Raw genomic sequence first — 12,810 nt, forward strand, 5'->3', positions numbered from 1 at the left:
GTCCCCACAGCCCAGCAGAATGGCTAGGCAGTGGCAAACCAGCAGCATCTGCCTGCATGCTTAGCACAGCAGGCAAAGGTACCGGCACCGGTTGTAGCAAAACACGCTCGGATTTGCCCTGCCCGCAGTTTGCCAACAGCCCCACACCATTAATTGTTGCGCTGTCTGAAAAAAAAAAAAAAAAAAGTGTTTTTGTGAACTTGCATACTCAAGAGACTGCCCGTCACAACATGGCAGCTACAACACTAAACACTGAAAGTTGCTGTCGCATAATTTCTGCACCATTTGCAAGCAAAATGACACCGTACCCATCAACGACAGCGAATACCTCCCTCAATTCATCCTCAATATTTACGAACATGTTAGCGTCGATCGTCTGCGTGTCGTCTGCTTTCAACTTTTCTGCACCTCCTTGGCGGCTGGTGCCGTGGTTCCTTGCACCAAAGCGGCACTATGGCTGCACCCATATCAATAGCGGATGGCATGCAGAGGGCGCTGTGAATCGAGGGCTCTGGTGCAGCGCACCATTAGCCGGTGCAGGCAGTGCAGTGAACCACAGCTGAATTGAATGCAGCTATAGTAGATTTGCCATCATGCCACGAGAAGCCATCACGCATGTGATGCGCCACTACGGGCTTCAAACTGCGCTGCAATATTTGAGAGATATTTGTGACCTGAATAATCCACTTCGAGCTCCCAAGGTTTCGTCTGATTTCCAGTTCACTGATACCACAATGCACAGAAGCAAAACTTAGTTTCTTTTTCATGATTCGTTATTATGAACAGTTTTGCTTGGGAACAAAAGTGTACATATTAACGAGACACGACTGTACTGTATTAAGATTATAATAGGAGTCCAGTCTGTTCAAGATGTAACTTACAGGCAAGGGCATGGAAAAAACAGTGGTGACACACAAAAATATGGAAGCAAAAGATACGTTGGTATTATTTTAGAACCAACACTTCAGAAATGCACGCGACATCACAGAGCCGCAAAGCCTCAGATGCGTTAACGCGCGGAGTCTCCTATGCAGCAGCAGTGGCCTCAGTCACTGCCGTGCCTCCGCTGCCTTGCGTTTCGTGCCAGTTCGCCCTTATTTCCTTACTAGACTCTTTCAATGCCTTCTTTCCACTTTCCTAGCCACCCTCTTGTGCACTGCGCGGCCCTAAGGCCGTCGAAAAGTTGGCTTTCCCTAAAGCTCACGGTGAAGGTTGCAGTCTTGAGCAGCAAGAAAAAAAAAAAAACTGCGTTACATTTGCACCTTGGTTCCAAATATAATGCAAGATGCACTGTAGAACCAATGAAACAAACGCGCTATATTCGTGTAAATACGGTGTATGCAGAAATGAAAATTTTTTTGAATCCCCGTGTAATACCTAGTTTTAGATCCTAGCATTCCAATGTATCCCTGTATTATATGTAGGCATTTACGGTACGCTACATATGGCAGCAATAATCGATGAAAGGAAGAGGAAAACGCTCACTGGCAATTTCCCACTTTTCCCAACATTGAAAGGTTTGGGAATCTACGCTTTGTAATGTGTTAACAGTTCAGTTTACTACAGAGTACCCTACAGAACTTGCCAATGCCTGTGGATTCACTTTCGATTCCTAGTAGTCAGCAGCAGTGCCAAATGATCCCAGGTTAAATATGCATTGTTTCAGCAGTTTACCCCTTGTTGTGTTTTGAACTTCAAACTCCAACTGAATCATCTATATATATATGTATATATATTTTTTTATTTCAGGAAGTTGGAGAGAGAGCTTGAGCAACTGTGGCAAGTGTTTGCCCATGAGACCGAGCTCAAGGCATTGCCAGGCGACACAGCACAAGCTTTTGCTCTCCATCAACTTGCATCACAAAATTAGAAATGTACGATTTGTGCATTTACATAAGGTGCACCTTGTTTAGGTTTCTGTCATCTGTGTGCTCTCTTTGGTAGAAATGCTGCTGGATTTGCACAGTGCAGGGTAGCACAATTCGGCGCAGAATGGAAAGTGCTTTTCCAGTGGCATTTTCATGTACAAAAGCTGTCGTGCAGCACGATTGTATTGCAGGCATATTGGGCAATGTGAATGCAGTTTTTTTTTTGTGGATCTAAGCAACCTTAACTTGCCGCGAGGTTGAGCAGTTGCCATATGTCACACTGTCCTTCCCAGTCTCAGTGGTGGAATTGACAACTGGTTTCTTGTCGCAGGTTTTGTAGCAGACGAAATCGCAGTTTGTAGCAGGAAAAATGGCATTTTGCAGCAGATATTTGAGCTTTTGTAGGAGGAAAAAACTTTCTTAGCAAAATTTCATGTCTCGAAGCACCTAAATAAAGAAGGCTTGTTTTATTTCTGGAACAGTCAATTGCCCAGATGTTTCTGACGACCATAGCCATGCAAAAACAAGCTTCAAGCCCAAATTTAGTCTAAAGTCTGTTCTTTCCTTAAAAAGCTGCAAAAATATGCGAGCAGGAAATTTTGCTAAAAATAAAGCCGTTTTTATTCAGATGGACGACATAACAAGATATGCAACAAAGCTATAAGAAATTATATCATTCTTAAAACTGCAAATTTAAGGTACTATTTCTTTTCTTTCCTTGATGACTCCAGCTCAGACAGCGCTGCTGCGAGCCTTTCCTGTCCATTCTTCAGAAGGGCTTGCAACAACTGCAAAATTTTTAGACTTGACGCCTTTTGCAAAAAGCAGCTCAGCATTGGTGATCATATTCCTGGCCAGCCTGATCTTTTTCAGTACCTTCTCTTCATTCTGACCTCTTTTCTGGGTGTCTTAGTCCAGTGCATCAGCCTTCTTTTGCTTGTTTTGCACGTGTCTCTTCTGTTGCATCTGCCTCCAACCACTGCAGCTTTCACTTCCGCGATACTTTCAGCGCTCTGATTAATCGTTGTGTCATAGGAATGGCAGCTGGATATCAGCCGAAACGCTGGGAATATGTCATTACAGACCTAAGCCCATTTACAATTTGTATTGAAAAGGACGATCGCCCTCTTAGGACTCGCCAATTTTCACTGAAGCCCCTCTCCAAATGAGCATTGCTGTGCGAGAGGCACAGAAGTGCTTTTACGAGTGCCGCCAACAAGGGATATTTTCGAGCCCCATCCTCTTGCTTGAGTTCAAAAATTTTTTGCCAGAAGTCAAGTCGTTCGGATTGTCTGGCTAATATATTCTGAGACACAAAGACTAAACTCATCTATCAGGGCGGAGACCTCGTGAGCTGCGATGACCTCCAGCAGCGATGACCAGCATGAATGAAGATGGACACATTCTTTGCACCATTTTCTTCCAATCAGCACAGGTTTTGAACAGTGTTGCCGAGAGATGTCGGGTTCCGCGACAGTGAATTTCGGTTTTGCTCTCGGCAGTTATTCAGCGGCGGTGCAGACGTGGCGCAAAAGTAGGCAAAAAATCGATTTTGTGGCAGCATGTAGCAGGATTTATGATTTGGCGCAGTTTGGCGCAATTGGCGCAGCAGTTCCACCACTGCAGTCTGAACCGATGCATAATAGTGAGGAATCACTGCTTGCCATGTATCTGTCATAATGCAGTTGGTATGCTCATCACCTGCTGTAAAAACAAATGGGCTTTGTGGAGTTATCCATGTGACTGCATTGTTTTCAACACCAACACACCACACAGATTTATTAGCTTCTACACATGTGCATTAAACAGCAAGAGGTGTGGTTGTTCTCTTGCCTTTTCAAAATTTCAAACATATAAAGCCAACACTAGATATGCAAGTGAATGCCAATGAGTCATCCTTCATCTTCACTTTCAAGGCGAAAGAAATAACTTTGTTGGAATATTACCCAGAATGCAGTTATTAGAATCGCAATCCTGTTACGCAACATCCTTCCCTTTTTTATACCTGCTACAGTGCGAACCAAAGTAGATGGACTGCACAACTATGGGAACATTTTAAATTGTTTGATTACTGGACCTGCCAGACAACTTTTTCTCAGTAGTAGTTGAAACCTCACAAAAACAGTGGACGTCTCTATTCACTGCATCTCTCCTGGTGTAGTGGCCATTTAATTTTGTACCTCACCAAACATAGTTGTCTCAACAAAATACTGTCACTAGCACTGGTTTAATGAATACGAAGTTGTCTTATTACTGGGCCAAGAGATTGGTAAATATGAAACTCCAGAATTACTCCCTAGGTGCAAGAAATATTTAAGAACTCAGAATTATGCCAATTACTAGGGAAGCAACAAACTATGTTCAGTGCTGTACACGACCAACGAAGTTTAGCTATGCATCACAGTAACAGCACACTTGCACTGGAAGTAGTAATGAAATCTGCCGACGCATAGCTGCAACTTCATGGTAGCCTAGCTTTACTTTCGAGTTCCTAAAATTTGAGTGTTAATTTGAAGTATGGGGGGATAGAATGTGACGAAAATAATTTTTCAACGATGCAGATTTCGGTGTACTGAATGCAGAGATGGACGAGTCATTCACTTAAGCGTCGCTGAGCTAGCGTACTGGTATCCAAGCTACATTGCAGTATTTAAAACGAATGAAGAAATGCAGTTGTAGAAATTTATCTTTTGCCACCCATGGTTTTTCCAAGCCATTAATTGTCCCCACAAACAGCCAATAGTAATAGATTACAAAACAACAGTGACCCAGATATTCCTCTGGCAGTACATATCGTAATAGTTGCATGCAAACTGTTGGCACGACCTCTAACTTGAGAAAATTGCAGTCCACAATATGGCACACTGCAATGGTAAGCAGCAGAATATTTGAGAACAAAGAGGGCAATTTTTGCTTTCCAGTTTTCACCATCACTTAGATGCCTACAGCGACATAAGGCACACAATGAGAAACTACAGCTTGTGTGTACAGGTCAAGTACCATCTCTGTTTGGTCAGTGGTGTCCAAATGTGCAGCTGTTAACAGTATGCCAGTATGCAGAGCAGCAAGATGTGGCAGCTGAAATTTGTTTACAGGGATTACAGCAGTACTACAACCAGAGTAGTTTGTTTTAGGCATTAACAGTGCTACAGCATTGCCGAGCAAACACAAAGTGGATGCCCTCATATTGATGCTTGTTCACGACCACTTCGCAGTATGACAATTGACAATTCCTGCACAAGTAGATCTAACAGCTGTTTGGGTCTGCTTCCTCAGTTTTATGCAAGCTATAACCTACGTAGTCTGGTTTCATTTTGGAGGAAGGGGGGGGGGGGGGGGGGGGGCAACTTGTTCTGTACACCTTTGCGAATTAACCTGTATAATTTACTTGTGCATAATATTGCACATTTTTGCCAGTGATGTGAACCCGGTGGCTTTCATTTTATTTTATACATGCTCAGATGGATCATATAATAAACTGAGTCTTCTTACACAATTTGTTGTGCCATTATGGCGAACTTCCTAGTCCAAGGCTAGTGTGTCACTCCAGTGCATGCAGGTTTCACAACCTTGATGCACAGGTTAAAAAACACACACAAAGGCGAATCCTGATGCTGTTTTATTGATATAACAGTTCACTCTGTGAGCACAAAACAAGAATGTCAATGAACAAAGAGTCAATGGGAACTTCAACTTCACAAGCTTCATGGAATCATTTACTCAAAGCTCTGGGCAATAATGAATGAATGAAAATGTCAAATACAGAGCCACGTCGTTCAAAACAAAGTTGACGTAATCCATTGCAAGTTTTATAAGCAGAGGCAGCAGTGTTGCATCAGCTGCTGTTCTCTGATGCAGTCCTGGGTGCGGTCTTGACTCAAAGCACAGAGACGTTTTGCCAGGTAGCATCCTCCTCAACAGAGCAGCAGAGATCAGTTCCAAATGACGACGATGACAGGACACGCAGGTCAGCTTTTTTTTTTTTTTCAGGCATTGGGGCATTGTGGTGCATCTGCGATGTGTTCCTGCCTCGGCTCATCGAACCCTCGGAAGTTTAGCCAGCAGCTAACTAGGCTCCCGCACGTAAGCAGTCCAAGGGCCCTCTCCCCATTTATCTGCAAGAAGACACTGCCATGTTGTGATGTGTGCCCCTCTGGTCCTAGCTGCTGCTGCTTGGTTCTCTCTAAGGCCGGAATCCTCTGGCGCAGCTCAAAACTCAATGCGTGGGAAACGGGAGGGATGGGAAAGCAAGGAGTAGCAAAGAAGCTTGTCCCTCTGGTTTTGACATGTCTACCTCATCCTGTTCATACTTACCATCATCTGCTAGCAGGCAGAAACTACCTATTGACAACTAAGCATGAGTCCACATTTGTCACCTTCCACACAATGGTTCTAAAAATTTCACACACAAAAAAAAGCAACCATCATGCATTCCCACAAACCCCAAAGAAAAAGAAAAAGCACTATGACCAGAGGGACAAAAACCACTAAAAGGAGAGGAGTGGGCTGGGGAAACAGGTGGGGCCGCAAGAAAGCTCTACTACCTGGCACATGCTGGTGACAGGCAGATAGGACGAAGATGATGACGCTGGGGGTCCCCCGCCTGCTTTCCACATGGACTTGCAAGCCAAGAGACAACCCTTGGCAAACTACTGGCTGCTGAAGCCCACTGGGAAATACAGGGTGCCTTTTAACGCCGCCTTACAGGGCTACGGCTGCCACTGCGCTTGGACTCCTGCAAAAAAAAGAAGCAAAAAAGCACCACTGAACAAAAAAATGCAAAAAAGCCGTATTCAACAAAGGTACCAAGAAACTTGGATTATACAGCACAATCTCGATGATATGAACGAATGGCTGGGGTGCACAGTGTACAATGTGCAGAATTTCGGATGTTCTGAACACCGTCCTGCTCCACTACGGGTGATACGAATGTGTGAACCACGACTGCACTCTCGAGCACTAAGCGCTGCCAGTACATCATTGATGCCATGATTGCTAATCGATTGCTACACTATCTTTCACCTAGTATGTGCTTTTTGGTTCTGATAGGGATGGATGAATACTTGAAATTTTGAATAGTTTGCAAATGGTGCTTGCTATCCGATTCGCACTGCACTTTTATTATCCGATGTACTGGACCCTTAAAAAGGGGAGACACGGGTTTTGAAATGAACAAAAAATGTGAAAATTTCGACCTCCAACTACTAAAACATCTATATACTTTGTGCCTACGAAGCCCAAAAATGGCGATTTCGGAGCAAAATCTGGCAGGACTTCCTGCCCGTTCCTTTCCACGACCGCGTCCCCGATGGCCGCCACCTTGGTTTTGTTTAAAAGCTGGGCCCCTTCCCCACTACCTGGCGTTGCTCACTCCTGTGAAATATTTTTGGAACGTCCGCATTCCAGTGTTGTTTTGAGGCCTCTACAACAACCTCCGAATGGCTGGCGCGTGCACTTCAAATGCGATTTTCTCAGATTTGTGTTTTTTGCCAACATGACTAGCCTTACGGAAGTTATTGCATTTTAACTCTTTCGTTACGAGAAAAAGGACTGTTTTTCATGTCTCAGACAAACATTTTTTTCTAGAAAAAGTATAACAGGTAAAATTATACAAAATGCATAATTGGAATGGAATGCACCTTCTAATCAAATTTATTTCAACAGAAATACTTAATATTAATATTGTGAAAAAATACTGAAACGCAGCAAAAAACTGGAGGAACAAGAAATTTCTATTTACATGACAATAACTCTCCAAAATAATGTATTTAAAAATTCTAGCAATTACAAAATGATTCAAATTTTTTTATAACTTGGCACTAAAATGTATAAGTGATAACTCAAACACTTTCTGAGCTAGACATTTTTTCTTTACGCCCTTTGAAAAGGCTGACTTCAGTGTGTCCTTGATATGACATTTACAGTGACAAAAAAAACAATCGGAAGTATTTTTTATGCGCCAAAATAAAGCTTGATAAGCGTGCCTTTTAAAAATACAAATTGTAACTAATATCATTTCCAAAATGATTTCCGAACCAAAATCCCATTGCCAGAGGCCCTGATACTCGATGCATCGAAAATATCTTAAGCTGATGCAGTAGAATCGCATGCAACGGGGTTTTTGTGAGTGCACACTGTCCCAGCGCTCGACGCTATGCTTGGAGCGGCCTACGCCGTGGCCTCAGCTTCAAGGGCATTGCAAAAATTCGCGCCTCGTGGGGAAATTGCAATCTACAGAGAAAAGTGAAATTAGCTTCCGAAAAATAAACCAGATGGCACCGCATCATTGTAGAGCCTTCATATGCTTCATAGCAGCGCTCCGCTCGCACAAGCGTTCTGGAAACCGAAAGCGAAACTAACAGGCCAACATTCTGAGCTCTGTTTCCGCAGTTCTGAGCGACTGAACCAAAATCTGACCATGTGATATCACAGTCAGTCAGAGACCCTGCTACTCGATGCATTGAAAATATATGTTGCAGATGCAGTAGACAGACAGACAGGAAAACTATTTCTGCAAGTGAGTTTTAGACCCTGCTGGGTCCCTGGGCCACTGCGCGGTCCCCGCACTGCATCATGTAGGTCATGTTGGGACATGACGTCAGTAGAATCACGTGCTGCGGTGTTTTTGAGAGAACGCACCTTCGCCGCGTTGGGAGTGCCCTACGCCGTAGCCTCCGCTCCAAGGGCATTTCACAAATTCGGGCCTCATGAGAAAATTGCAGTCTACGCAGAAAACAAAACTAGTTTCTGAAGAACAGACTAGGCACAACATCAACGTAGCAGCTCCACAGGAGCCCTCTGGTTTGCGCAAAGCGACCGGGAACAACAAAATAAACAAACAGGCCAACGTTGTGGGATCTGGTTGCGCAGTTTGAGCTTTGGAAACAAAATCTGATGATGCAACATCGTGGTCAGAGTCCCTGCTACTTGATGCATCAAAAATAAATACTGTGGACGCAGCAGAACTGCGTGCAACAGGGCTGTTTCAAGTGCGCGCCGTTCCACACTTTGATGATGCCTTGCTCGGAGCGTTCGACGCCGCACGCTCAACTTCAAGTGCATTTCAAAAATTACCAACTTGCGGCAAAAATACAAGCTACGCAGGAAATGAAAGTTCAATGTGTGAACAACAAACCAGATGACTCGGCAAGTCCGTAACGGCCGCAGTCGCGCTGGCGTAGCAGTTTGAATTTTTCGAACACCGGTGTTCGATGCCTAGTGGCGCGATAACGAAAGAGTTATGGCGCAATTTCAATTAATTTTATACCATTGAATCCAGAAAGAACTAAAATATTGAAGCTATGCCGTTTTTCTTTCGCTGAGTCAAACATTTCAAACTTTGTGAACCATAATGTCAGCTAACTATACTTTATATTTATGTGTATTTGACAAAACTTAACATTTTTTATGATGATATACTTCAGCAACAATATACTTAGCATAGCTCCTGAGGGTAGGTATTTGGCTACAGCCTCATTTCAACCGAAACCAAAGTCTGTAGAAAGAAAGTGCCTAACGATCTGAACAATATTAGACTTCAGTTATTTTCCTACCATATGGTAACTAATTGAGATACACTGAAACTAATATTTTTGAAAACGGGAAGAAACACATATACACCTAACTGAGATATACTGAAACTAATTATATTTTTGAAAACAGGAAGAAACACATATATGCACCAAATTTCAATACGATATCTTTAATAATAAAAATTCTCATCTCAAGACCCGCGTCTCCTCTTAATATTCGGAAATTATGAAATGTCTTGTTTATCTGAGGACGCGGCCAACCATCACAGCTTTTTCAACGGCCCTTGCTTTTAAGCATCTTTCACTGGTCACATCGACAAGGTCTACAAAATAAGGTTTATTACTGTTACTACTAATATGTGATTCTCCCTCCCTTATTTAATGCCGTAGGCCTTTACAGGTATAGTAAATTATTTCATTTCATTTCATTTATTGAAGCCTTAAGGGCCCGTGGGCATTACATAAGGCGGGGGCAAGAACAGTGTGTACAACATATGGTACCAGCTCAACAAAAACAAAAACAAAAAGCAATGAAACGAAAACATTAAAGGAGATAGTAACACAGGATCAGATTACTTGATGAAGCTGAATACATCACGTAAGACACAGGTGATTCGCTAATTCAGTGCGGAAAATTGCTCGATCTGTGCAAGAAGCAATATTATCAGGTAGGGCATTCCATCGGGCTATTGCATCTGGAAAGAATGAAACATTCATAGCTGATGTGCGGCCTTTAATGGGAGCTATGGGATGAGTGTGGTTTAGGCGAGGGGATATTCTTGATGGCGGCTGCAGCAAAGGATGCCTGTTAATAGGGCGGTAGAAAAAGGAATGAAGGAGGCATAGGCGTGATACGATGCGACGTGGTTGGAGGCTTGGGAGGGAAAGGGCTCGTTTTAGTGCAGTGAAACTACTATCACGCGAGTACTGTGACATGATGAACCGTGCAGCTCGATTTTGAACGGCTTCTAATTCATTTGTAAGGTATGCTTGTGAAGGGTTCCAGATGGATGAGGCGTATTCAAGCTTTGGGCGTACGTATGTCTGATAAGCTAGTTGTCTGATTTCAGGTGGTGCTGATGTTAGGTTCCGTCGCAGATAACCAAGAGTGCGCGAGGCCTGGGAGCATATTGAATTAATATGCTGTAGACCCTCGCACAGCGGAGCTATCAGCACCCGTTCGCAAGGGGGAAAGCGTCGCGAGACGGCCGCCGATTGGGTAAAACGGGCGCCTCCTCGAGGCGCAGCCCTCTGATTGGCCGTGACGCATGCTTTGCCCCCCGCGGCCGCGTTGTACGGCTCCTTCCCGTCGTCTGCTTTCGCCTGCACGCCCGTCATTTTTCGCGCTCCTCTTTGTTTCCTAGTATTTTTCGTTCTGCCTTTTTCCTTATCGTTATTGTAGATATTTTGGCTATTGAATCGCTTCTTTTAGCCTCGAATTTCGTGCTTTTGCGTGTATTTGCCTGCCTGGTGTCCTTGTTCCGTGTGTCACGATGGCCCGAGACACGCGCTTGAAATTAAGCACGCGAAAAGCAGTTGGCAAAAAGAGACGCTCATGGAATAAGTAGAGCGCTGCATCGTCGAGAACTGCAGCTTCGGTGATGCCGCAAGCTGCTGTACCCTCGGTGGATGCGGCTGGACTGAGCTCGCCAACAACAGCTTCGCCGGTGGACGCGGCTGGACAATGCCGATCGCCGTCAACTTCGGTGTTACCGCAAGTCTCTGCAGTGCCGGTGGATGTGCCTGGACTAAGCCCGTGGAAAATATCGACTTTTGATACGCTGCAAGCCGCTTCGAATTCCGTGTCGTCGGAAGCGGCCGAGCCGCTGACCTAAGCCTAACATCGACTTTTCGTGCAGATGGACGCGGCTGAACCGAGCTCGCGTGCTCAACGCTTCGACAAGCACGCGCAGCGTGGACCTTGGCAGCGCGCCAAGCCGCTGCCGATATATATTTTGAGGAGAGCTCCTGAAGGGAGGGGGGGGGGGGGGGGGGGGGGGGGCGAACTTGGCAGAGCGCCAAGACGTTGTGCGCTCTAAGCTGAAGCTTGAACATTCGCATTAGACACTCCTCACTGTCCTGTTTTTAACCTCGCAAGAAGCAGTTTCTCGCTTCAACCAAGGAATGGCAACAACCAGCAGAGCTGTTGCAGCACAGCTTGGTTACACGCCTGGGAGCTGCCTCATTGGTAGGAGCCTTGAAAATGATAAACAGAGGCTGTGCAGGTCTGATAAGGGTCACACCAATGCTGAAAAGGTGCAGAAGAGGATGGCCAAGAAGCACAAGCCTGACAGCACCCAGGACTACTGCCCAGGACTTTTGTGAATGTGTGGCAGATTAAAAGAAAATAGCAAGTGAATTTCTGAGCTTTTTTTTTGTCAAGTGCCAATGCAATACAGAGGTTTTCACAATCTTTACATGAACAGATTTCTGTAAATTTGGTGTTATTGTGTTCAGCGATGACTGGGCTGTATGCTAAAGGATTAAATTTTTCCATATGATCAGTAAACAAAGATGGCAGAGTAAGCAAAACTTTGAATGCAATTTTCTCAGCTTTGCTTTTTCGATCAAATGCCTTTGCCTTACGGAACTTTTCATAATGTTTGCATCGACTGATTTTATTGAAGTAGGTATCATTTTTTTCAGCAACACCTCAGCTACATCCTAAAGCTTTCCAATTTTCATTAAACCCAATAGACTAGCAATTAGGTCAGATGTAAGCTAATTACTCCCACATTGTTTTTTTTTTCCTACTTTGTTATTCATTCATGACCTATGTGATGACTTTTTAAAAATTTCTTTAGCTTTAGGATGTGCAATGGGCCCTTAAGAATGACAGCATTACTTTAAAACTAGTTTTTTTTAATTAAGAAACCACCATAATGACCCGTAAGAAAAGACCTAAGTGGCATAAATTATTTTGCCATATCTTCATTTCTAGATGAGATATATAAAATCTGAATATATATTTGGGATTAGCATTCAAAGATATATCTGCATGCCAATTTTCAGAAAGATATGTTAAGAAATAAAAAAAAAGTTTTCAAGACCCTCATCCCCCCTTAAGAAAGTGCTCGAGCCAGATAAGTAATGTTTGCGGGATTCCAAGTAAAGCAAGTTTAGCTAGCAGATGATTATGCGGAACACGGTCGAATGCCTTGGAAAAGTCGAGAAAGATGGCATCAATTTGTAGGCGATTGTCCATGTACTGAAGGATGTCGTGAGTGAATTCGGCGAGCTGTGTTTCGCATGATAGTAGTTTTCGAAAGCCATGTTGGTGTGGGTAAAAGTAATTTAGTGATTTAAGATAAGAAGAGCGATTGAATTTGATGCTATTACGTGCTCAAGGAGTTTGGACGGGATGCTGGTGAGCGAAATTGGTCGATAGTTGTTTGGTTTTTACCGATCTC

General features: G+C 43.8%; 2 protein-coding genes across 5 annotated transcripts in view; one reads left to right on the plus strand and one right to left on the minus strand.

The window, feature by feature from the left end:
* The window catches only part of LOC144114038 (uncharacterized), a 60,146-nt gene extending 57,783 nt beyond the window's left edge, over positions 1–2,363 (plus strand). For all 3 annotated transcript variants that reach the window (XM_077647478.1, XM_077647476.1, XM_077647477.1), the window contains one exon: positions 1,750–2,363. Coding sequence is in view for 2 of the 3 variants with exons in the window: in XM_077647476.1 (XP_077503602.1) it covers positions 1,750–1,870 (121 nt within the window). In the remaining variant the exon portion in view is untranslated. The remainder of the gene's footprint in view (positions 1–1,749) is intronic.
* Positions 2,364–5,469: 3,106 nt separating this feature from the next.
* Positions 5,470–12,810, minus strand: part of LOC144114035 (uncharacterized) — a 99,534-nt gene continuing 92,193 nt past the window's right edge. The window contains exons 16-17 of one of the 2 annotated variants that reach the window (XR_013310942.1): positions 6,413–6,603; positions 5,470–5,983 (exon numbers count right to left, since the gene is read on the minus strand). Coding sequence is in view for 1 of the 2 variants with exons in the window: in XM_077647472.1 (XP_077503598.1) it covers positions 6,559–6,603 (45 nt within the window). In the remaining variant the exon portion in view is untranslated. Of the gene's footprint in view, positions 6,604–12,810 lie in introns of both variants that reach the window. The other variant, XM_077647472.1, reaches the window with a different exon arrangement.

Source organism: Amblyomma americanum, chromosome 1 (genome assembly GCF_052857255.1).
Source record: "Amblyomma americanum isolate KBUSLIRL-KWMA chromosome 1, ASM5285725v1, whole genome shotgun sequence".
Classification (NCBI taxonomy): domain Eukaryota; kingdom Metazoa; phylum Arthropoda; class Arachnida; order Ixodida; family Ixodidae; genus Amblyomma; species Amblyomma americanum.